Source organism: Apis florea, unplaced genomic scaffold (genome assembly GCF_048593485.1).
Source record: "Apis florea isolate Af1SG1 unplaced genomic scaffold, ASM4859348v1 contig_3367_pilon, whole genome shotgun sequence".
Classification (NCBI taxonomy): Eukaryota; Metazoa; Arthropoda; class Insecta; order Hymenoptera; family Apidae; genus Apis; species Apis florea.
This window is the reverse complement of record NW_028256746.1, coordinates 6,493,754-6,519,644: the sequence shown is the minus strand read 5'-3', so window position 1 is coordinate 6,519,644 and position 25,891 is coordinate 6,493,754. Positions and strand designations below refer to the sequence as shown.

At 26.7% G+C, this 25,891-nt stretch overlaps 1 protein-coding gene across 8 annotated transcripts in view; it reads left to right on the top strand.

Annotated features, from left to right (window-relative positions):
- The window catches only part of LOC100868461 (dystrophin), a 410,667-nt gene that overhangs the window by 838 nt on the left and 383,938 nt on the right, over positions 1-25,891 (top strand). For 3 of the 8 annotated variants that reach the window (XM_086912121.1, XM_086912117.1, XM_086912120.1), the window contains exons 3-33: positions 11,378-11,439; positions 11,531-11,623; positions 12,091-12,168; positions 12,250-12,342; positions 12,478-12,567; positions 12,671-12,869; positions 12,958-13,106; positions 13,171-13,566; positions 13,632-14,273; positions 14,401-14,523; positions 14,601-15,080; positions 15,184-15,353; positions 15,435-15,802; positions 15,916-16,703; positions 16,785-16,937; positions 17,359-17,520; positions 17,828-18,130; positions 18,223-18,366; positions 18,460-18,630; positions 18,716-18,898; positions 18,984-19,100; positions 19,189-19,308; positions 20,228-21,622; positions 21,830-22,054; positions 22,329-22,844; positions 22,912-23,549; positions 23,932-24,079; positions 24,549-24,665; positions 24,751-24,927; positions 24,991-25,098; positions 25,592-25,703. In XM_086912121.1, coding sequence (XP_086768247.1) covers positions 11,378-11,439; positions 11,531-11,623; positions 12,091-12,168; positions 12,250-12,342; positions 12,478-12,567; positions 12,671-12,869; positions 12,958-13,106; positions 13,171-13,566; positions 13,632-14,273; positions 14,401-14,523; positions 14,601-15,080; positions 15,184-15,353; positions 15,435-15,802; positions 15,916-16,703; positions 16,785-16,937; positions 17,359-17,520; positions 17,828-18,130; positions 18,223-18,366; positions 18,460-18,630; positions 18,716-18,898; positions 18,984-19,100; positions 19,189-19,308; positions 20,228-21,622; positions 21,830-22,054; positions 22,329-22,844; positions 22,912-23,549; positions 23,932-24,079; positions 24,549-24,665; positions 24,751-24,927; positions 24,991-25,098; positions 25,592-25,703 — 8,520 coding nt within the window. Of the gene's footprint in view, positions 1-3,379; positions 4,120-7,266; positions 7,324-11,377; positions 11,440-11,530; positions 11,624-12,090; positions 12,169-12,249; positions 12,343-12,477; positions 12,568-12,670; positions 12,870-12,957; positions 13,107-13,170; positions 13,567-13,631; positions 14,274-14,400; positions 14,524-14,600; positions 15,081-15,183; positions 15,354-15,434; positions 15,803-15,915; positions 16,704-16,784; positions 16,938-17,358; positions 17,521-17,827; positions 18,131-18,222; positions 18,367-18,459; positions 18,631-18,715; positions 18,899-18,983; positions 19,101-19,188; positions 19,309-20,227; positions 21,623-21,829; positions 22,055-22,328; positions 22,845-22,911; positions 23,550-23,931; positions 24,080-24,548; positions 24,666-24,750; positions 24,928-24,990; positions 25,099-25,591; positions 25,704-25,891 lie in introns of those variants that run through there. The other 5 variants (XM_086912119.1, XM_086912118.1, XM_086912123.1 and 2 more) reach the window with 5 other exon arrangements.

Below are 25,891 nucleotides of genomic sequence, written 5' to 3'. Positions count from 1 at the left end.
TAAAAATTGACAAAATATATATATATATATATATATATATATATATATATATATATATATATAAACAAAAGTTTTTTATAATACAAAATTTTTTATAGTTTTATAATTTGATAAATAAATAAACAAAATAAATTTATTTATATAAATTATTAATGGATTCACTAAAAAAATAAAACAAAGTATTAAGCACTTTGTTTCATACTATTGATGAAACACACATACTCTTCATTCATTTGCTAGAAAAGCATACTTACTGGCGCTATATATCATTTACGTAATTATAAATAGCAGTGATCAACATGATCACGTTTCATACCACGTTTCACCTTGCTCTGTAATATAAAAATATATAATAAAAAAAAAATTATTACATACATATACATAGATAGTTTTTTCCAATTATATATAGTGATTGAATTGTAGATTCATTTAAAAAGTTTTTCAAAATTTTTTTAAAAATTAATGCAACATTATTATTATAAATAAAGACTAACAAAAGCATTTTAAAAAGAAATCTTATATATGTGATCATTTTAACATTATATATTTTGAATTATATAAATTATATCATCTTTCTTACGCGATTTAAATAGAATAACTTAATATCATTAATGATGTGCACTATCATTTGATGAAATTTCAATTTATTAATTTCAAGAATATCTTGAACTACTAAACACCCAATATATAATTTAATTTATTTAATAATAATAATATTTTTATAATAATTACTAACAATAATAATTGGTACAGAACAATTATCTTATAATTATCAATTATTATATCTTATCAATTATTTAATAACTTCAAAAAATATTAATAAATGTATCAAGATCCTCAAATTTATTTTTATTTATTTTATTTTGTTTTTTTTGTTCTTGTTTTTCATTTTTATTATAAGAAATATAATTATTTCGTATTTATAAAATAGATATATTTTATAAACGAAATAAAAAAAAATTTAATTAATTTTTCAATTAAAAATCTTATTTCTCTCAATTTAAATTGTTTAAAATAGCAAGATAATATTATAATATATAAAATTCAAAATATTATTCATTTATTTGATATAATTTAAATAATTAATATATATTAATATCTCATTTTTTATATAATTTTCAATATTGATAAAAATTTTTTTTTTCATTTTCCCTGCTCATAATTTGTATGTGATGTTATTTTTAAAATTTTTAAAATTATTTTTAAAATATATTTTATTTTTAAAATATGTGATATTTCTGATTAATTCCTTTTTGCATAGAAATAGCAGTAAATTTATATAAACTCTATATAAAATCGAATATTTTAATTACAAATTTAATTTTTTAAGTATTTTTTATATTGGAGAATTTAAAATATTTTGGGATTATTTTTTTAAACATGAAAATGAAGACTGTATAATATTTTTAAATCAAATATAGTTATATTTAATTTTATATATGTGTTAATATAATATTAAAATTACTTTTTGATGTTCGAATAAATTTAATATTTGATGCGTCGGCGCTAACTTCCAGAAAGAAGATCGCCTACGAGGCAAGCTTCTCAACCTTACAGTATCGCGATAGACTGCATTGAAAGAGGTTCTTTACGAAATTCGTGCGATTATATTTTGTTATACTATTTATAAGAATTTTACTTATTCGGATTCAATTATGAGCGTATTAATAATTGTTTTTAATAAAATATTCAATTCAAACTTCATGAAGTTAATAAATTTTTAAATACTGAACTACATGAAGTTAATATTTTTAAAAATTGAATAACTAAAAATTGAAAATGTTAAATGTTAATAAATGTTTATTAAAACTATAATAAAATATTATTATAATAATTTTTAATAATTTGATTATAAATATTGAATATTTGATACTCTTCAAATTTTATATAAAAAATGAATTATAGTATATAATTTATACATAAATAAATAAAACAATTGAATATTTTAACATAATTATTAATAAGAATTGTAATATTGAATTACATTGAATTATTGAAATATAGTTTTCAATATTATAAAAGAAAATGTGATTTGTTTTACATGGTGCATATTTATAATATATAATATACAATGAATTCAATAATCATGCGTGTGTCATAAATTGTGTGTTCAATTTTTAAAATAAATACATGTGAGATATTTTCTATGATTTTAAATGCAAATACAAACGGGAAGAAGTATGGATGATGATATTTGTAAGTATATTGAATAATAAAATTGAATAATTAATTTGTTCGTATTATCATAAAAAATTTTTATTATCATTTTATTCTTTATTATATTATTTAAAGAAATCATGATACATGATTATATGTATAGATTAGATGAATAGGAATGTATATACGTATCTATATATATATGTGTATATTTATATATACATATATCTAAAATTGAATAAATTCGAAGAAGAAAAGACAACGCTGTGGGAGGTCTCTGTCTACAAAAATGCATTTTCTAGAATTGCACTAATCTTATTACATGTTGATTTTGCTTAATTTTTAGAGTTGACTAAATTATAGAAAATACATTTATTGAAAAACATATAAAGATTGGAATTTTAAAATTAGAATAATTATTAAAATATATATTATAATATTTATATTTATATTAATTTAATTTTTTTTATTGAATTTATTCAGATTATGTTACAGATTATTATTTCTATTCTTGTTATACTAATTTTGATAATATTTATACGAAAAATTATTTGTGAAATGATAATAAGTAAACTCTAAAATTTTTGAATTATACGATCTACCTCTTTCTACCTGTTTCATTCTAATGTTCCATGCGAGAGAGACTACTTCTTTCGATTTCTGAGATCCTGTTTACCTGGGATACATTGGGCCTTATGGTTCGCGAGAAAGCCTGGGGGCCTGTTTCAATACTTGTAGATTATAATTTTTTTATCTTTAGAAAACTTAAAATTATAATCAATTTTTTATAGTACCGTAAAAGCAAGTTTTTGATAAATTATTGATTGACATTTATCAATTTTCTATAAACTATATCAATATATTTATCATGTAATTATATACAAGCTATTTACATACTTTATAGATGCAATGTTAAAATGTAATAACAAAATTAATTTTTAAATCTATAATTTTGATTCAATCAAGTATTAAATAATTTTAATCTAATTTAATTAACTAATTGAATCCAAATTTTTAACATTCCTTTCATTATATTGTTTTCTTATGTGAACAATAAATAAAATCCCACGATATGTTAGGGAAAGGGAGAGCCATTCAAGAATAAAGGAAAGAATAAAATAATCTATAGAAAGAAGTGAGACAAAAAGACAGTATATATTGCTAGAAGACGGGTAAAAGAAGGGGAAGTTGGGCCTTACTTGTCCTGAACTCCGAGGTTGCCAGTTTGCTTGAGACTCGGCTGGTGTGTAGTTCGTTCGGCGGTCCATTGACGTTCATATGAAAGTAAGAACGTCTGTATTTTTTTTCTTTTACATTTTCGACTTACGAATTAGCTATTGTTCGTATTCTTTTCATTTCAATATCATTGAGTATTTTTCTTTCCTTTATCTCTCTTGCCGTGTTCGATGTTTGTTCTTCGCATGTAAAAGCAACGACACTGTGATTTCACATATAAGTTCCAATCGCATCAAAGATTGTAAAGGCATAAAAGAAACGCCATCGTTAGTGGAAATAAGGTAAACAAGGAAGACAGATAGAAAGAAAGAGAATGTGAGAAAAAAAGAAAGAGTGCACGAGAAAAAGAGAGAGAAAGTTAAAAGTTCATGTGTGTATGTGACGACGTGTTTGCACATACGGGTGCAGTGGTCTTCTTGACAGTGTAGAATCAACAAGTGTCGCGTAAGGATCGCTGTTGTCGCGCGTTGTGCGCGCACGATTCTAACCTCATCATCGAAATCGGTTCGAAGTTCGGTTCTATTCATTTTATAATTAACAATTGTTATTATTCCCAGTATTAGTTTTTTTATTCTTATATAGTGAAATTTGTGATAATTTGTATTTAGCATAATCGTAATCGATGTGATATTTTGTGCTTTTCACTAAGTGCCCTTGGATATTGTTACGTCGCCGATTCAGTGACTGCGTCTCTATAAAGTCTCAAGATGGAAGTCGTTTACATAGGTATGTCAGTCCGCAATTATAATTTTATTGTCTACAGAATCTTTTGAATATTGTTACTTTTACTTTTGATTGTCTTTTATGTTAAAGATTAATGTCTTAATTTATTTTTATTTTTTGATTATATCTTATATAATATATCTTTTTAATATAATATCTTGATATCTTGATATTAGCTAAGAATTGCAGGTATTAAAAAATTTATTTGAAAATAAAAAAGCCGGTAAATCGTTTATCTCGATTTCCTTTTAAATTTAGCTTATGTTAGCTATATTCAAGATTATATATTAAAGAACAATTAAAAATTTAATACTATGCAAATATTAATAATCAATTTGTTAGAATTAATATCATGTTATTTACACATATTATAATTTGAATAATATTTTTCATATTTATATACATTTGATAAAATTTAGTAAAATTTTAATATGTTTTATATATGAAAACTTAAAAAATATATATAAATATATATATAAAATTTTAGCTAAATTATTTCATTTATATGTACATTTTTCTATTCTCATCATCAGTAGGTAATGAGGTTATCTGTATTCTAAGGTATACTTTATCTAATCGACGAAATATTTATTCAGCATATGTGCAATAATGCATATATATATTATATGAAGAAAGAGGTATGAAACACGTGTATGTCAAGAATGATAACTGGACTGCGTAAGTGGCGTCATTTAGATTAGAATACGTGCTTCATGTATTAGTATTAGATTCGATGAACATATACATTATATACATATCTATTATATAAAATGTGGAAATTGGAATTTCGAGAAAACTACCTGTAAAAATTTTAAAACTTTTAATTTAATTAATTTTCATAATTTGATTTTTACATATTTGTTTTCTTTTATAATAGTAAAAAAATTAACCTTTATATTGCATTAAATATATCATAGACGCTATAGATTAATATGTGTTTATTGACAGAATTTCTAATTACTAGGTATGAGAACAATGGGGTATTCTTGTGGAAAATACTAAAATCTCATTCGTTAAATAATTCGCGTAAAATTGATTGTATTAATTGGCTTATTAACGCATAAATGATTATATGATTGTTACGGTAATTAGAAGGCGTAATTTCATTTTCTACCTGTTTAATTTTATTATGATATAGTAGCACGAATCATTGTTAATATAATAATTGTAATAACTCGTTTCTGATAAATTTATCATTGTTTAATTTTTATCATTTTCATCAAATTTAAAACTCAAGTTATGCATTTGTTAAAATAATAGATTCTTTGTTTTCTTCATTTCAATGAGTCTATTTCAGCAATTAGACAAAAATCGATTGTATATTTTTAATAGAAATGTTAGTTCGCATATTCATTGCTCGTATAAAATTGATAAATTGTAAAAATATGAATAATAAATTATGAGTTGAATGTGAAAAAAGTTTATACAATTCTATTTGTTAGATCATGTGTATCATTCTTTAATATTACATAATTTTTAAAATATTTTCAATCTATATATTATTATTATATATTAAACTCAAGATATTTATTAAAAATTATAATTTTATGATACCAGTTTTAAAATTTTCATAATAAATTTTGATTTAATTCAATTGATTCTAAATCATTGAATTAGTTAAATAATTTCCAATTTTTTTCGAGCTATTTTATTTAATGTATTAATTTATTTCAATTTAAATGTATAATTCGATTCGATATGAAACAATTGAAACTTCTGGTTATACGAATAGTGATAAATTAAAAATATCTTAAGAGTATTATATTCTTAAATTTATAATTTATTGAAGAATAAAATATATGATTTAGAAAGCTATGAATAAATATATATAATTAACTAGATATAGTCTTTTATATATGGTACGATCATGAATTCATAATACTAAATATTTTATTATATTATATCTATAAACAAATTGATATAATCAATTTTAGAATTGATTAATTTGACATAATTCATGTAATTGATACGAACAGATTACGATTAATTGCTTCCGTATTCAAATGTTATGAAATTTTTATCATATTCTATTAATTAGCATTTAATATACGACATGTGTTCATTAATACTGTCGATTCCAATTAAAATTTAAATATAAATTGTTATCATTTTTTAAATACATTTTTTTAAATATTAGATATCAAACATTATATTTATTAAATGCACTCATTATTAATATAATTTACATATCAGATCTATTAAAAGATTCCATTATATTTCTTTTTTCAATTTGAATGAATACGATTAATTATAATGAGTATAAACAATATAAATAAAAATTATTTTCGTTATTTCGTTAAAAAATCAAGCGACATTGTTTAATTTTATATATATAACATAAAATGTTTCATTCATAGGTACATGCTGAATTACATATTTACATGCTGAATTCAATAAAGAACAGAAGAAAAGTATATTTTTACGTCAATTATATTGAGAGATGACTGAAAATATACGTTGAATTGAACACATCAAATACTAGGATGCTAGTGTGAATATTACGCGGTCCCATCAATTCATTTGACCTGTGAACTTCAGATGATGGTGCGTTTAGGGCCAACGACACGCGTTCCAAGTATACGCGCCAGAGAAGATGCAATCTTCGTGGTTGGTAGTTCTCGTTTCATTGTCATCTCGTTTAAACCATTATTCTCTACATTGACAGCTATCCTAGGCAGTTAGCTTGTTTGCAAAGTGCACATAGTGCTCTACTTGCTTTCAGCCTAATGTCGATCAATAAAAAGGCGACACTGAATAGTTTATAGTCGAAAAGCGTTTAAAAGCTTTGCGACTTTTAAACCGTTAGTACGATCACAAAGAATTGACACGCAAAGTGCGTTTGAATGAATATATTGTTGGCCTAGATACAGTTTTCCCGCCTTTTTGTGGTTATAGCTATTTATACATAGTTAATTCTCACCACTTTTTTCTAAGTATAAAATATTATTTCCCTGATATTATTTTTTATTTTTTAGATGCAGTGTGATAGTAAAAGAATAGAAACATCGATTGATATATCTTCATAATTAGCGAAGAAAATAAACACGAAGTTGTGACTTGTTACGACTGTTCTCAAGTTCTACTATGAAATTACAAACATTAATCGTAGCTACTGTTTTAAGTTAAGGATATTTATAGACCAATTTTCTGTCTTGCGCAAAGAATTAAGAGTTCCTCGACCGCCAGAGTGTTTACGACAAAATTAAGGTAATTTATCGTAAAACGACGACGCGCAACCTCTTTCTGTACGGTTAGGTCTTTATTACATTTTTCGGATCTTCCTCTCTTCATTTTCTCGATATTTGCATCTTTTTAATGAAGAGGCGATATCGAGTGGTTTTGAGCATCTTGTTCAGAGGCTTTTTCGATGCTTAACGATCTTAGCAAAAAAGAAAGAGAAAGAATAAGGGACAAAGTAAGGCGAACGTTCGAAGAAGAAAGAAGGGAGAGAATCAGGTTCAAGATCGTTAATTCCGACTTTGCCGAGGCAGTTGGCGCATTCAAGAATGATGCGTAAGAGCTCCCGCTCGACATAGAATCATGACTCGATCTCGATACGTATAATTCTCCAGGAGATTCGAGCTTGAATATAAAGATACCTGTATGGAGAGCATTTCTCTTGCGAGTGGTAGTTGACTCGCAAAAAATGCTACGTCCTTGAGGTAACTGATACTCGAGATCGTGCTGTGACAGCGATATTGCAAACCTAGTGCACTATCGATGGCGTAATGGTTACTGATATAATCAAAAGATTACTATGATTGTAAATATAGATATTTCTATATCTATTTATATCTCATTTATATCTTATTTTTTCTTTCTCTTTTTCTTTTAATTATACTATATAATATAAAATTAGAGAATCAGGCTTTGGAACGAAATATATCACACGGTTATATAGATGAGTTAATACAAAGAAATAAGATATAATCATTCTTGTTTGATTCATGGAAAAAATGACTCATAAGCGCTTTTGTAAACGATAAAACGTAAACGATAAAAAATCCAAGGTTTCTTTTTAGAAAGTCTGCCACGATAGGTGTCAGTGCAACGACATTACTCGTGAAATATTTGTTTCGTTGATTTACTCTAATGAATGTGCTTATGGTGGAGAAGAGAGCGCGTGTTAGCGCGCATTTAGCTAAGTTTAGCGGTGGTTTCAGATGGCTGGCACTGTTTTCTCGGCGATGTATTATCGAGGCGTTAACAGCATTACGCGCTTCGAACTTGCGGTTCGTTCAACCCTTGTAATCGCGAAAGGGTAGATCGTGGCAATTGTTGAAAGTTCAAAAATCATTCGAGCAAGAATATCGAAATTTTTATTTAAATCAAATCAAATATTCGTTCATGTAGACACAAATCCATCTAAAAATTAAACGATATATTTATATGTTCTATAATTTTATTCCATTTTTCGATAATGAAGTTTCAGCATTTATTATCAAAAGCTATGATTAATTTTATATATTGATGTATAAGATATTATTATATTTCATTTAATATAACGGCGTATGCAATATTTTCTCGCGTATTTTATACTTGACCACCGCTGTTTACATTAGTTGCTTTGAAAGTGAACCAGCAGATGTGCATTTGCGTATAAACACTTGAATCCAGCTTTGGGTTCCAGAAGACGTTAAGGGAATTTTGTTACAGATAGTTTGTACGACATGTGAATACAGCTGTTTCGTTTCTTGTAACTTCGATACATTCGTTCCGATATAGATTGATAATATATAGATTGCGACAGTTCAAAAATCAATAGGTTTAAGAATGATTTGACATAACGGTTCCATGGGTCAGATGTATATTATTGATCGATTTTCTGCATTTTACTGTTACAGTGATATATACGGAATTATATTGTGCGAAATGTCGAGTCATAAATAATTTTGTATTTGCTTACAATATTTCTCTTTATGTAGTTTCCATCTGACATGAATTAGGACGATTTCGCTATCTTTTTCAAATAATATTCTACAAAAATTTGATTTATATTCATCGACAATCAATTTTGCGATTTGAGCAAGTTATCTCATTATTAGATGCAGTATTTAAGTAGAAGAATTGCATTTTAACTATGTTTTTAATATCAATTTGATCCGACAAGGAAATAATCGATTAAGATTAGAACGACAATAAATATTCGCGACAATGTTAAGATTCGTGTTTGATACTACGAAAGCTGAGTGACCTCGGCTCTGAAATTCCGTTATATTCATCTCTGTGCAATCAACTCTCAAGCTTGTCGTCATATATCTTCTTGTCAACAGTGATTAAAAATTCATTCGAATTGTACACAAGAAATACCCTTTTAAAATTCATAAGAAATTTGTAATTGTATATGAATGAATTCTAAATCCTGATTTAAAGTATTGAAATAGGAAAATATATAGATACATATATTCTATAAACATTCAATCGATAGATAATCTTTGTTAGCATTGTACAGTTTAAACAAAACTTCCAGAAACGATAGAAATTCTTCGCAACCGGGCTCTAACCGATTTCTATCCGTGAATCATCATCACCCGTTGTAAGTCGAGTTTCCAAGTGAGAAGATATTTTTAAACAACAAGTTAACTCATCCTCCCAAGTTAACGAGTAAATACCATCCTATTAGTGGCTAACGCGTATCGCCATCGAACAATCCTTCTAATGGTCGTTACTCCCGATCGCGTAGGATGGCCTATCGAGAGCGCGCAGGAAGTGGCGCGATGATTACGCGATGCTGCGATTGAATTTTTCTAACAGAAAACGGCGGCGATTCAGAGGAACGAGGTACGATCATCGCGTAAAGAAAACTGGTGGATCGTATGACGGGGCAAAAGAACTGGATGCACCATATTCGGAAGCGGCACGGTTTCGTAAGGAAAGGCTCTCCACGTTGGCCGATGCCAGGCCAGGAAAGACGCACGCTCTCGTATCTTACGGCATACTTTGCTTCGGCTACGTGATCGCCATTCGCGATTTATAATATCCCCCTCGGCTTCCCTTCAGTTCTTTTCATTATCTTGTATGCCTTCGAATGTAAGATAAGTACGACCGTTCATTCATTCATTCATCGCTGGCCAGTGACGTCCGCGTGTTTGTTGCGTGTTTCTTTTCGATTTATTTGTTCTCTCAAATGTAGGACGAAAAATGCATAGCTTTCTGGATCGATTAACGCCAGGGACTTTGATAAACTCCTAAATGATTAATACCGTACTCGCGATGTTGATGGACTTAATGATGTCGAGACGCTTCACTTGGCAATAATTCGAGCATTCTCTGGACGAGGATATGCGATCGAAGGCAATGACGAATGACGATAACTTGAAATGGAAATAGATGATCTAGGAGATTTGTGAAGGATATAGGATATTGTTCGAGTAAGAATTTATAGCATAGGCCGGTATAAAGCAATATGATCGGAATCTGAATATTCTGGTTTCTGGTAAAAATGCGTCTAATGTATGCGGTTGCGTCGGGTTTTGAAGGACTCTGTTTAGATATCGGAGAAACGAGTGAAAGACCGTTTTGATCAAAGTACGATGAATCATTCGAACAATTTACCTTTACAAACATTTGTCATAAGTCTCTGAATTTTGAAGGGATGATTAGTTATTCAAACTTCCTGTACGTGTATATCTATAAAATAAAATTCTCGTGACTCTTGAAAAATCGCTGGTCGTACAGAACCCAACCAGGTATTTATCAGCATCGTGCTTATGACTTTCTGTTGGCCGACCTAAATTTCAAGAGTTTACTGCTGCATCTACCGGGGTCAATGAGTGTCAACGCGATAGATGACGAGACGTCGTTGCCACGTCGACAATAATTTCGCGGTAATGTCGAAATGACAATGAAACCACTGCTCTTGTTTCAGGAACAAAATATTTAAATCACTTCTTTTTTTTCAGCCGAATCATAATAATCGTGAGATTTGAATTATCTGCTTTTCCACAAATTTCTCGAGATAGTTTCGAGAATTTAATACATTACGTATAATATTATCATTAATAATATATATTATCGTATAATATTTTTATATAATATGCTTTCCTTTGAAATATTATTTAATATTTTTGATTAAAATGTAATTGTCTTAAAATATAATCTCTTTAAAATGTAATTGTACAATCGTTTCGAGTATTATTTAATTATTGAGATTGATATATCATTGTGTACAAATTTAATTATGATATAAATATGATAAATTAAATTGACTTAGAACAATTATTTTTCGATTATAATATAATGATTATTAAATATGTTGCAGATGAGCGGGAAGATGTACAAAAGAAAACGTTTGCAAAATGGATAAATTCGCAATTGCTTAAGGTACGTGCCATGTTTTTAAATATAAGACAAAAGTATAGGAATATATTAATATAATTAAGTAATAAATAATAAACAATAATCTTTATCGCAGAATCATCACGAGCCGATTTCTGATTTGTTCGTTGACTTACGAGATGGCAATCGGTTATTGTCTCTGTTGGAAGTTCTCACGTCTAAAGTCTATGTAAGTATAGTATTTTCAGTATAGGTGAATGATTACATAATCTAAACGGATAGGTGCGATAGCTTGTTACGAGACATACATGGTATTTTTATTTTACGTCTGATGTAATCTTTTAAACATTCCGCTGACAATTATTTTTTTTTTTTAAATGCTTCTTGGAGTAGCACGTCTCGTGTTTACATTATGAGCTTTACGAATAGAATTCCAAACAGGTGCGCCTATCGAGCATTACGAATATTTACATAAAACTGCTAGTTATCTATATACAGTAGGCGTAAGAGTATTCCGAGCGAAAAATATGCATCGTTCCGCATTTTTATGCTGTTTCATGAATATCTTTAGTCATTCGGAAGAATCGCTTTATTTAGATATTCCTTTAAATCGCACTATTTGTAATTCTTTTTGATGATTTTCTTAAAAAAAAAAAAATCATATATCTAATCTTATAATGTATTTGTTATTTACAGAAAAGAGAACGCGGTCGAATGAGAGTTCATCATTTGAATAATGTCAATAAAGCTTTGCAAATTCTTGAACAAAATAATGTAAGTTGCTAATATATTTAATTAGGAAACAATGTAAATGAAGTAGAAAGTGCAAGCTAATGTTTCTTGTCATTCTCCTAGGTAAAACTCGTAAATATTAGCAGTAATGATATAGTTGATGGGAATCCTAAGCTAACACTTGGATTGGTATGGAGTATTATTCTACACTGGCAGGTCAGTTTTATAAGTAGGTTAATTTGTCTGGAATAAAAGTTATCAGTATATTTTTATTATGTTATCATTTTTGTTATTTTATGTGATTTCTTTTAATACGTCATTTGTTTGAGATTAAATCAAATGCTTTCTTAGGTACATTATCATCTGAAAGATTTAATGACAGAACTACAACAGACGAATTTAGAGAAAACTCTTTTAGCATGGTGTCGTCAAAATTCACAGGTGAAAATACGATTGAATTAAAATATCTTTTTTAAAATATATCTCTTTTATAATATATTTAATTATACAACATATAAAATTTTGATATCTATGTCGTTTTTAGAATTATTCTGGAGTTGATATTAAAAACTTTACTACATCTTGGTCAGATGGTTTAGCATTCAATGCTATTCTTCATAAATGGAAACCGCATTTATTTGATTTTAATAACATAGCGCGTAAACATCCCAATGCTAGACTAGATCATGCATTTCGTATTGCTCAGGAACAATTGGGCATTGAACGTTTGTTGGATCCAGAAGGTAATATAAACAAAAAAAAAATCGAACTGATATTAATTTTTTTTCTATATTGCAATATTTAAAAATTATATATTGTATTTTATGACAGATGTGAATACATCGGTGCCGGATAAAAAATCAATAATGATGTACGTTATGTGTCTTTTTCAATCATTACCTCATTCTGGAGATGATATAGGCGAATTAGATCTATCAGTAGCAAGTGATAGCAGCCCGGTTACGACTCCGGGAGCAGAGGTAATTTGATTTTATATTAAGCGTATAATTTATAAGAAAATTTATAAAATAAAAATATTTTTAGAATACATTATCTTTTACAAATTTTGGAACACCAACATCACGACCGATGAGTCTTGCGACAAACGTATCGGTAGAACTTGGTGGTTATCAAGTCGCTCTCGAGGAAGTTTTGACTTGGCTTTTGGAGGCAGAAGATAAATTAAATCATGCTCCAGATCCTGGATCTACTTTAGAAGTGTTAAAACAACAATTTCACGAACATGAATCATTTTTAGTAGAATTGTCCGGTCATCAAGATGGTGTTGGTGCTGTATTGGAGGAAGGTGCGAGATTATTAGCGGAAGGCGGTTTACATAAGGATGAAGAACACGAAGTTCGCGTTCAAATGTCATTATTAAATTCTCGATGGGAAGGACTTCGAATGCGTGCAATGGAAAGACAAACTAAAATTCATGAGGTGCGTATAATGATAATAATATTAATTTTATATATTATTAATAAATAATTTTTTAATTACTATAGGTCCTTATGCAAATGCAACAAGGCCAGTTAGATGCATTACGGCAATGGTTAACAAGGACTGAAGATAGAATTTCGCGAATGGCAGCTATTGAATTAAATCAGTCTGCCTTAGATGAACAACTGAAACAATTGAATGAATTAGAGCAAGATATTGAGGCACAGCAGGGAGTTGTTGATGGTATGAGAAATATGGTAGTTGTTGTGGATGAAGAAAATTCTGAAGCAGTTTATGCGCAAATGGAAGATCAATTATCCGCTCTCGGAGAGCGATGGACCCACATTTGTCAGTGGAAAGAAGAAAGGAGGCAACGTTTGCAGGCTCTTTCTTCGCTTTGGCAAAATGTTAACGATGACTATAAAAGATTAATGTCATGGTTGAATGAAACTGAAATTACTTTAAAACAAATGGAAGCAAATCCTGCTTCCGAAATTGGTGAAGTGCTTGAAAGAATTAAAAAATTACAAATATTAAAAATGGATATGGATGAAAATCAAAGAAAGTTAATGTCCTTACAAGAATCAATTCAAGAACTGGAAGGACAAAATACTTCACCAGAATGTATTAATATATTAGAAAAAATCGAAAATTTGCAAGATCGATGGGAAGCAGTGGGACAAATAATGGAAGTGCAGACACAAAGGGTAACATATGAAATTTATATATAAAATTATATATTTATATATTTAGAAGAAGTATAAAATTTATTCATTTTCCATATATTATTCTCTATTTATACAAAAAATATTTTTTATTTTTATATAATATTAGATAACAAATTCGGGATTTGAATTCGATCTGAAGACTGAGAGGGAAACAACAGTAGTTACGGGCAATGAATGGATGTCTGAAACAGTAACAAGTATCGCTTATAAAGAAGAAATTACTGCAACTGTATGTTTGCGAAAAATTTTATAAATTTTATAAAATGTTTATTACGTGAATATCTTTTATATTATTTTTCTTTTCAGTCTACGCCTCACAGTGATTCAAAGAAACGTCGCGTAGATAATACAAGTAGACATGAATTTGAATCGGCATTACATAATTTGTATAAATGGCTTGATTATGTTGATTTAGAAATTGGACGATCGGAGGGAGTATTTGACGAATTAAGCATCGAAGAAAAGAAAGTTGTTTACAATGATACAATTGCTGATATAGAAGCACACAAAAATGATTATGACAAAGTTTTAGAATTGGGGAAGCAGCTTCTTGAAGAATTAAAAAATGCTAATGAATCGATTGAAACAGATGAAACAAAAATTAAAGATATACAGAATTGTTGGATGGCAACTAATAGTCGACTTGAAGAAATAAGAAATCGTATAGAATATTTAGAAGAAGTAAAAAAATTTCGAACAGAACTGGCTAGTTTGAATTTAATGTTAGATAGCTATTCTAAATGGTTTGATTCAAACAAAGGAAACAATCAAGTGGAACCATTTAGAGTAATATTGTTTTGTTAATTTATAACTTTTAAAAATACTTTTTTTTTAAAAATCTAAATAAAATTCTAAATAAAATCTTAATTTAAATATAATTTTTGTTTAGGTGAAATTAAAATCAATGAAATCTCATGAAGAGCGTATAAAAAAATTGTTAGAAAAAGCCAAAGAATTACCAGAAAATCAAACTATGTATTTGTTTGGTAGTAATGAAACTATCAATTTAAATGAAGATATACAAATGTTTGTTTGTAACTGGGAAAAATTGTATAAAACGTAATAACTACTTTTCGGTATTTATATTGATACATATATAAAATTTTATATAATTTTAATAATTTCTTAATACTATTTTAGATTATCTGAAAAATTAACTGAATTAAATGATGCTGTTGATAAAACACCGCCGAAGAAATATACAGATGCAGTTGCTAATCTCACTTCTTTTATTAATAATGTAGAAAGTATGTTACTATCAGAACATATAGTAATGTCAGATGATAAGACGATGACAGAACAATTACGAAAATTCAGCGATTTGCAAAATTCTTTGAAAGAACACCAAGAAGTTTATAATTATGTAAATAGTGTTGGACATGAATTAATAATGAAGACCAATGGAGATTCTCAGGGTCAAAGACTTAAAGATGCATTACAAGATCTTATTACTAAATGGAGCGATATACCTATAATATTAGAAGAACGTCAACAAAATTTGCAAAAAGGTATGTATATATATATATATGTATGTATATGTGCGTGCGTGTGTTATTTTTTTAATTTTTATATGAAATTTTATTTCTTTCTTTTTTTAAAAATATATGTTAATTTTTCGTAGATATTCAGTCTTTAAAAATATTCAATAACGAGCTTTCAGAGCTTGAAAATTGGCTTGAAAAATCAAGGCAATATTTAGAAGAATTATCAAAAGATAATGTCTCAAATGATATTGAAATTATGGAACTTAGATTAAAACAGATTCAATCTTTTTGTGAAGATATAAATGAAATGAAACCAAAAATAGAAAAACTTCAAATTTCTACAAATAAATTACTTGAAAATTCTGAACCAAAATTTGCAAATGTGTTAAACAATAAATTAGAAGTTGTATCGCATAAGTGGAATGCTATCGTTGACGGTGCTAAAAGTTTAAATGATAAGTATGAAGATACATTGAAAAAAAATGATGAAATAATAAATGGAATAGAAGATTTTACAAAATGGTTATCAACTTTAGAAAAAGAAATACCAATTGAAACCAAAATAACGTCTTCTGTTGAACTGTTTCAAGTTCGTGGCCGATATCAATCATTAAAAGAAAAGATAGATAAGCGAGTAGAGGAATTTAGAAATCTCAATGAAATGGGCAATGATAAATTATTAAGTTCTGAAGGATCTTCAGTGCAAGAACTTGGTAGACGATTTACATTTTTAAATGCTCGTTGGACGGATGTTACAGATCGTATTTATGAACGATATAGACATTTACAAAATGCTAGCCACGAATATGGTGAATTCCGTGCTTTAGTTGCACAAGAAAGTGATTGGTTGGATAAATTAGATAAAAGGTTAAGAAGATCAACAGAAAGAGCTGCAGATGCTGAAGAAATATCAGAAGAACTTGATGTAAGTATACTTAATGTAATTTATAATATTGGGTAAATTTTTATAATTTTTATAAAAGTAATAAATTTTTACCTTAAAAAGGATTTAGAAAATTATATACGAAATCATCCAGAATTAAGACTTGAAAAGATACAAGAAATAGGTAAACAATTGATTGAAAGTAACATCATGACTCAGTCCATTCAAATGGATGTAGAGAATTTAACAAGTCGTTGGGAAAGTTTAAATAATCAGGTATGATGATCATTACATGTAATGTAATTATGCTTGAAATATTGATTTTGTTTATAACAAAAAATTGTATTTATTTTTAACTGCATGCATCATTGGTAAAAGAAGTTTATACTTATTTATTTAAACATATTCATTGATTAGTTTTTTATTCTGCTTGAAAATATTACTGTTGCTTGTATGAATTATAAATTTTTTTGTTTATTTAAATATAATTATATATATAATTATTATTCGGATAAATTTTAAAAAATTTTCAATATTTTTAGGCAAATAATTTTTTTATATTTATACTATATCTTTTTAAATTATTTTAAATGATTTTTTATATGAAAATTTTGTTATTGAATACATATTATTTGATAATATATATTACACAATTTTTATTAAGTTACACAGAAAATTAGAATTATATTTTGAGTAGGCAGGGCAGCGAGCAAAGCTGCTGGAAGGATCAGTGAAGCAAGCACAACAATCAGAAGGACGTATTCTTGCCCTTCAGCATTCCTTAACACAAATAGATTCTGTACTAACAGCACGTCTTGACTGCGACCTTACTGCTGATGATTTGCCTCATGATTATCAGGTCTGTTAGTGAAATTTTTGTTATTTATTTACTGAACATTTACTTGAAAAAAATATGAGATTCATTTGCAAATTAATACAAAAGTGTAAATATAATATGTTTACTAAAAATATAAAATTCATCTTTTGCTCATACATTCATAAACATTGTATATAAAACATTGCTTCCAAGAAGCATGATAGAAAAGTTATTTGTGTATTTTGCAAAAATATAAAATAAGAAATATATAATACAATACGAAAAGAAGAGAAAAAATTAGGCAAATATAAATTTTTTTCTGATATTAATTGTATAAATTAAACTTTAGAAATTAATGGAAGAAATGGAACATCAACGATCTACACTTCAAGAAATGGCGTTACAAATTGAATCTTACAAAGCTTCTGGAAAACAAGAAGCAGCACTCAGATTACAAGAACAACTAACTCTCATTGAACAGAAATTTTCCGAAGTTCAACAAAAATTCCAACGTTTTCGATGTCCAACGAATTTAGAACCAAGATTATCCAGAGCTTTACGAGAGCTTAGAGGAATAGAAGAAGCAACTTGTTTATTAGAACTGTCATCAGAAGATCCAGAAGCTATTGAAGGTCAACTTAAACATTGTCTGGTAATAAATTATCTATTATATTAATTATATATTTGATATTTGATAAAAATTTGATATTTGATTCAAATTCTATAATTTATTATTCTCTATAGCGTTTTTATCAAACGTTAAGTGAAATTAAAAGCGAGATAGAAAATATTATAATAACTGGTAGGAAATTAGTTGAAGAAAAAAGTGTCACTGAACCAGAGAAATTTTCGCGACGAATTGATATGTTAAAAGAATTATATAATAAGGTAATACGCGTAATATCAATATATATATTTTTAATAGAATATTATTTTCTATGTAAAAATTTATGTAAAAATTGTATTTTTTCATTATTATAGTTGGGTTTACATATAACTGAATCAAAAGCATGTTTGGAAACAGCACTGGATTTATCACGCGATATGTATAAAAACATGTCTTATATTAATATGTCTATAGATAGTATTAATAAAGAATTAGATAATCAAAAAAATATGCCTGATCTTCCAGTTAATGCGATATATGTACGAGTAAGTATGTGATTAAGTACATAATCGTAAATTTAAATTTTACGATTTTTTATAAAAAAAAATAATTGTGAAATTGCTTAAATAGGAAACTTTGACAGAAGTAATACCACGATTAAACGTTGTAAAAGATAAATTGTTAAATTCACAGGATGAATTTTCTAAACTTTGCGATCCTATGTATTTAGAACAACTTAAAGAAAAATTATCAGATATTGTTATTAGATTAGCAAATACTGAAAAGAGATTAAGATTATGTAATGCTTCAGAGGTAAATTTGTTATACATAAAAAGATTAATATTAATAATAAAGCCTATTTAAAATATTTGAAGTGATTCAATTTTTATATTTTTAGGAAGAGCCTAATGTTGATGAAATAAAAGCATGGCTTTTACAAGTTGAAGAAAAACTAAATAAATTAGATAGTGTTCCAGTTGATCAATTGACGGAAAATCATTTTGAACAATGCAAAGTAAACTATGATTTCAGATTGCAATATAATAATTAAAATTACATATACATATTTTTAAAATTTTTTTCAATAATTTGTTAATTTTTAGGCTGTTCAAAGCGAAATGATTGAAGCAAAACCAAAAGTCAATCAACTACAACGTTATACTTATTACCCGAAAGTTTCAGATGTTTGTAAGAAATGGGAGGATATATCTAATAGAATTCAAGTACGTATAAATATTTGTATAATAAATTTAAATATCATCCATTGCTTGTTTTCTCATTGCTTATATTGCTTCTTCTTTATCTTAACATTTGGTATATGTAATGCTTGTGCTTTATAGTACCATTACGTATATCTTATCGAGAAAAAATTTCATTTCTTCAATATAATAATGATATAAGTATTTCAATGATATAATTATGAAATTTTTATAAAATAATGTTTCAATTTCAATTTGTTGATGCAATACGTCAAAGTTTTATGTTTGAAGTTTAAAATATATTATAACTAATAACATATTAATTATTAATTTATAGTAATTTTATTTTTCATTTTTTTTAATTAAATTTTTTTTATAATTTTATTTATTTTCTACTTATTTTTTTAAATTTTCTAATTTTTTAAATCTTTTAAAAATTTAGACATGGATTATATATATTTATATATATTATTTAAGTTCGATTAATATTTCATATATTTAACACTTCATTGTGTGTCTGGGCATTATACTATATAAGTTATATTAGTAAGTTTTATAGATCATTTTGATCTTGTCCAAGAGGTGTCTCTATCTATGTAAATAATACTGTCATTATTAATAAAAAGCAGATATAAACTTTGGTGGATGGAAAATATTTGTTTATGAATCATTTATGATATTGTCTCTCCCCTTATGTAGATTTTTATACATAGAAGAAGTCTGAATATGATTTGTAAAACAACGAATAAAAAATGAACAGAAATGTACTCCAAAATTTTTGTACTGGTGATGGATACACGCAACGAAAAAGCTTTGTTTGCACAATGAAATGCATTGTCACTTTCATTTTGGCCATGCTTGATATTGTCATACTATTAATAATGCTCTTTCAATTAACTGTCGCCTGTCCATGAATTTTCTGTTACCTATCATATTTTCACAGGAATGGATCCACAAAATCACAGACAGTTTATTAATAAAAAGTAAGATGGGAGAAACAAAGGGGAGAGACAATTATGGACGTACTAAATTGTCTAGACAGGATCAAACTTCGATGCAACTAGCTAAAAAAGAAAATAAATTGATAGATGAGAATGAGGAAATATATGGCATAGGATATCTTAATCCCGCATTTGATGAAAGTCAATGTAATATTATTTGTACACCTGAAAGTTCACCAGTTGATATTGTTCATCGAAGCCGGAAATCTTCCGCAAAATCTGAGAAAGTAAAAGCTAAAATTGTAGATGTTAGTAGAACTGTTAGACGAAAATTAGACATGAGCTCTATACCCGATGTTGTTCAGACTTCTCAACCACAAGTTGTTCATATTGACGACGATTTATCTTCTTTATCTCCTGATACAGATGTATACATGGCCGATGAAGAATTTTTTTTGTCCAAAAATAGTACATTATTTTCTCAAGTTTCTTCCAATACATTGACTACAACAGAATCGAAACCATTAAATTATAACACACAGATGAATCCTTTTCGTATTGTAGAAGTGAAAGAAATGGAAATAATAAAATCAATTGCATCTCCTGAAAATCACGTAATATTACCAAGTGCAAATGTCTGTGCAGGATTAAAGCCACAAGTTGTTGAAAGAGTAGAAATTATTGAAGATACAGAAACTGAACCAGAATCGGTAGATACAGATACAGAAGATAAAGAAACTAGGATAAAAGTTTGTAAAAATGCAATTAGTAATGGAAATCAAACTGTTAATAAGAAAAGAGAACTTATTCCTATATTGAAGAAGAAAAAAATAATAGATTCATACTCTGCAAAAAGTGTTAAAAAATTAACTCTGAAATTAGATGTTGAGGATACTTCAACTGATAATCAAATTTCAAATTATAAACCACAATTTTCATGTAAAGTAAACAAATTTGAAAAAAACTCCGCGTGGAAAGATAAGGATAGCATAGCTGAATATCTTATACTTGAAGATAATGAAATAAATACAAAATTAAGCTCAAGATGTCCTGCTGATCTTGTTCTCACATCAGAAATTAGTTCTACAAAAAACAAAAAAGAGCTCAGTAATGATAAAGAATTAACATTTGAAAAAGATACAGATCTTTCAAAGTTACATGGTAATGAAAATCATAATAATAGTTATGAAAGAAATATAAAATTGATGTTATTTAGACGTGCTAGAAGTATTTCAAAAGATGATACACTAGAGGATTGTGAAAGCTTTTATGGAAGCGATAAAGAAACAGATGATGTTTTAATTTTTTCTGATGATACAGAAATTGATGTTGGAAGTTCCAGTTCAGAGGGAGAAGATACAAATTCAAAGGAGCATATTGAGCACCTCTTGGGCAAGGTAATTCTAATAGCATTTAACTTGCCATTGTAAGATCTATCTCTATGTTATGTACAATGTATGCATATATTAATAATATAATTCGTAATATTAACAATTAGAATTTTAACATTTGGTAGATATATATAATATAGGTGAAGGCTAACATATAAATGTATAAAGAAATTTAATTCATTATGGATTTTCTTATAATTTTGTTGCATATAGATACAGGCTGAAAAATTATCACAAGAAACACAACATAAAATAGAGACGAAGATTTCTAGTGATAAGAGACCTTTTAAAATTTCAACTAGTTTATCCAGAACAGGCTTAGAAAAAAGTATTTTGGAATTTGAACAAGCTGCACAACGGATGTTACATAGAATGGATGTCATGTTGATGAGCATCAGTGGAATCAGTAATGAAAAAGATCCAACTAAACGACTAGAAGTTTGTATTATATTTTTTAAAAATTTTTGTAATTGTAACATTAGTAAATCTAAAGTATATTTGAATATTAAAAATTAAAATGTTAAAAATTTAGAAATGATTGATAAACATTAGTAATTTTACAAATAATTTTAATGTTTATATAAATTATAAGTTTATATAAATAAAAATTGTCAAAATGTATATATATAAATGAAATATATTTCAAAATGTTTTAAATGTTTTTTAATATTATAAATTATACGTTTGTTTAATATATGTTTATATATTTCAGGTATTAAAAGGAGAAGTTAGTACTCTTGCTCCAGATGCAGCAGCTTTGATTAGCAAAGGTGATGGCCTAGTTATGACAGTACATATATCTGATCCTGTTAGAGCTGAAAAGATAAAAAATGAACATCAAGATAAATTAAGAAGCAAATGGCATCAAGTTATGTCCGAAATAGAAACAAGACGCACACAAGCACAAAGAGGAGAGGAAATGTTAAGACAATATAATGCCATAATAACAGAATTTGAAGATTGGTTTCGAGATGTACCATTAAAACTTGAACAAGTAAATAATTACGAGGGGCAATTAGAATCTTTTACTGTAGAATTTGATGCTAAACAAGAACAGATTAAAAGATTAAATGAATTAGCTGTTGAATTGAAAAAATTAAATATTGGATATACTGAAACTGTAAGATATAGCATTAACAGTAGATGGCAAGAAGTTAGTTCACAATTTAAAAGATTTAGCGGTAGTAAGGATAAGGACAAACATGTGACAGACAAAAAAGTTGAAGTGGTATGTTAATATTTTCTATTTCTTTTTGGTTTATCGAATAATTTTTTTTTAATTTTACATTTTTTAGGATGTTGGAGGAGTTGATATGCAAGAATTTACTGCCAGAGTTAATAAGATTAGAGAAGCTGTTGTAACTGTGACGAGATCTTTAAATTCCGTACCATTGAATGGTGATGATTATGAAATTTTTTCAAATCAAGAAGAATGTTTAAAAAAAATTAATAACGCATTAAATATTTTAAAACCAAGCATTGAGGAAATCAACACAATTTTTGAAAATGTTGCTTCGCAATTAAGAAGAGAGCAAGGCGAACAAATTAGACGTTTAAGTGATAAATTACGAGATGAATGGATAAATGTTAATCAAAGTTATGTTGAAAGATATAATCGTTGGAATAAATGTTATGAAAAATGGAAAGAACTTTGCAACACATGCCGGTCTTTTTCCGATTGGTTAGATAAAACGGAAGACTCGTTAAAAAAATTAAATTCTCTTGGCCAATCTAAAATGTCAAGAACAAAAATATTTGAATTGGAACAAGAGATTTCTAGGATGCAAAGAATTATGAATAATATTAACGTTTCAAGTGCTAGTATTTTAACTCGTGCTAAAGCTGAAGATATGATGGAATTAAGAGAAATGGTTGAAACCATAAAACGACGTTGGCAAAATATTATAACGGATTTAAATACGCGAAAAGAAAAGTATGAAAAAATATTAATTATAATTTATTTTAATAAATATATTTATATTTTTCATGAATTTTATATATTAATAAATGAAATAATAATTTATTGTTTAACTGATATGTAGCATAGAAAGCTAAGCTTTTTCTGCTACTGAGTTATTTCAGTTGTGATTTGTCTTTAGTGCTGTAGTAATCAACTCAGAATAACCTCGTATAATAAAGAAGTACGGATTAAATTATATTTAAATTATATATAACAATTAAATCTTTTATATATATTGATTTTTTTTATATATTTTAATATTTGAATTTTTTTTAATAATTTAATTATTAATAATTATTTGTATAAATGCTTTTTAAATTGACGCATTAATTTAATAATTATGCGATTTTTAAAGGAATTTTGCTATGGAAAAGAAAGTGAACAATGAAGGCAGAATTTTAGAAAGTGCTCATAATATATTAGAGCAAATCAATTCTTTATTGGTATCAGTAGCAAATCCTTCAGATGAGACTTCTTTGTCAATAAGATTGTCATTAATTAAGGTAAATTTATTATTTATAAAATAATTTAAAATTTTAAAAGATCATAGTATAATTAAAATTTATTAAAATCATATTATTTATTTAATATAATTTTGATATGTTTACTGATTTATAATTGATTTAGAACTTTACTGAATATGTTTCACATCACTTACATTATATAGTTCTAAATATAAGTTGAATTATTAGTTGATAACATTTTTAGTAAAATATATAATTCAATAATGTTTAACTTGACTGTTACAATCAAGTTTATCAAATAAACTGAAACTGAATCTAATAATACATTTCATGTCATGACTGCATAAACTAAAGTGTGCCAAGACATAAATAGCAACTCTTATTTTCTATTTCTTTTAGTATTAGATATAAATGTTAATTTATATAACATAAATTTATATTTTTTACATAAATTAATAAATTTTTTAGAACTCTATGTAATATAATATAAAATAATTTTTATTTTTAGGCTAGACAAGAAGAACTTTCTTCTCGCAAAAGATCATTACAGAATTTAATAATAAATCAAAATAATATTCCTTTGGGAGAAGATGAATGTAATAAATTAATTTCAGATATGGATAAGGTATCACATTAAATTTATTTATAATAAATCATATATTATTGTTTATAAATAATTATAATTTAAATTATTCTAATTAATTTTTTAGGCTAATATAAGCCTTTCTAATCACCGTGATTATGTTGAGAATAAACTTGTATCTCTTAAAAAATATATTTGTACATTGGATACTGTTATGGCTTGGGTCATGGAAACTAGAGCGAGAATAAATATATCCCGAGAATTACCTCAACAAGAACGAGTCGAAATTATTAACAATATTATGGTAAATATAAAAATATGTATGTATTTATTATAAGAAAAAAATATATAATAATTTATATTGTAGACCAAAGTTGAAGATCGAGAAATGGAAGTAAAGGATGTATTAGAAAATTATACTAATTTAGAGAAAGAATGCGAATCTGCAAAACAACCTATTTCCGTAGAATTACAAGTAAGTAAAAAATAACACAAAATTTTTAATTTAAATATAATTTTAATATAATTTAAATAGAATTTAATATAATTTAAATAATAAAAAATAGAATTTTCTTTAGAAAAAATGAAATATAATACAATTTAAATAGAATTTAATATAATGAATTTAATACATTTTAATTAATTTTTATTTATTAATTAATTTTAATTTTAATTTTAAATAAAAAATAGAATTTTTTTTAGAGAAAATAAAATATAATAAATTCATTAAATATTTGATTTAAATATTTGAATATTCTAGTTATTATAAAATACCAATTATAAAAAGAAAATGTTACTATATTTACGTCTTTAGTTATATAGGAAAAATTAATTTTAAAAGGTGGCGCTCTGATTAATGTAAGTCAGTTTTATTCGAACTGGCGTGTGTGACGAGTGGATGATTGTTCGTGACTTTTATTTTGAGTTTTGTGATCAATTTTGTGTTCAGTTTTGTGTATTTTTAATAGGAAAAGCTAAAAAAATTACGAGAAGATTGGCAATTTGTGAAAAACAACGGAGAATTATCAAGTTATGATGTTAAAACAGCAATTGCTATTGGAACGGCGTCATCGGGGATCGGTGAGTTTTTCTTTCCTTATATAAATCAGAATTAAGAAATAATAGCAGAAATATAACGTTTTTATAGTTTTATACAATAAGTAGAAAGTTTCTAATAATTATTATTAACTAATATTAACTAATATTCATATTAATTTTGTCATTCTGCGCATATTGCGCATTTCGTTTTTACATCTATTGCGCGGGAA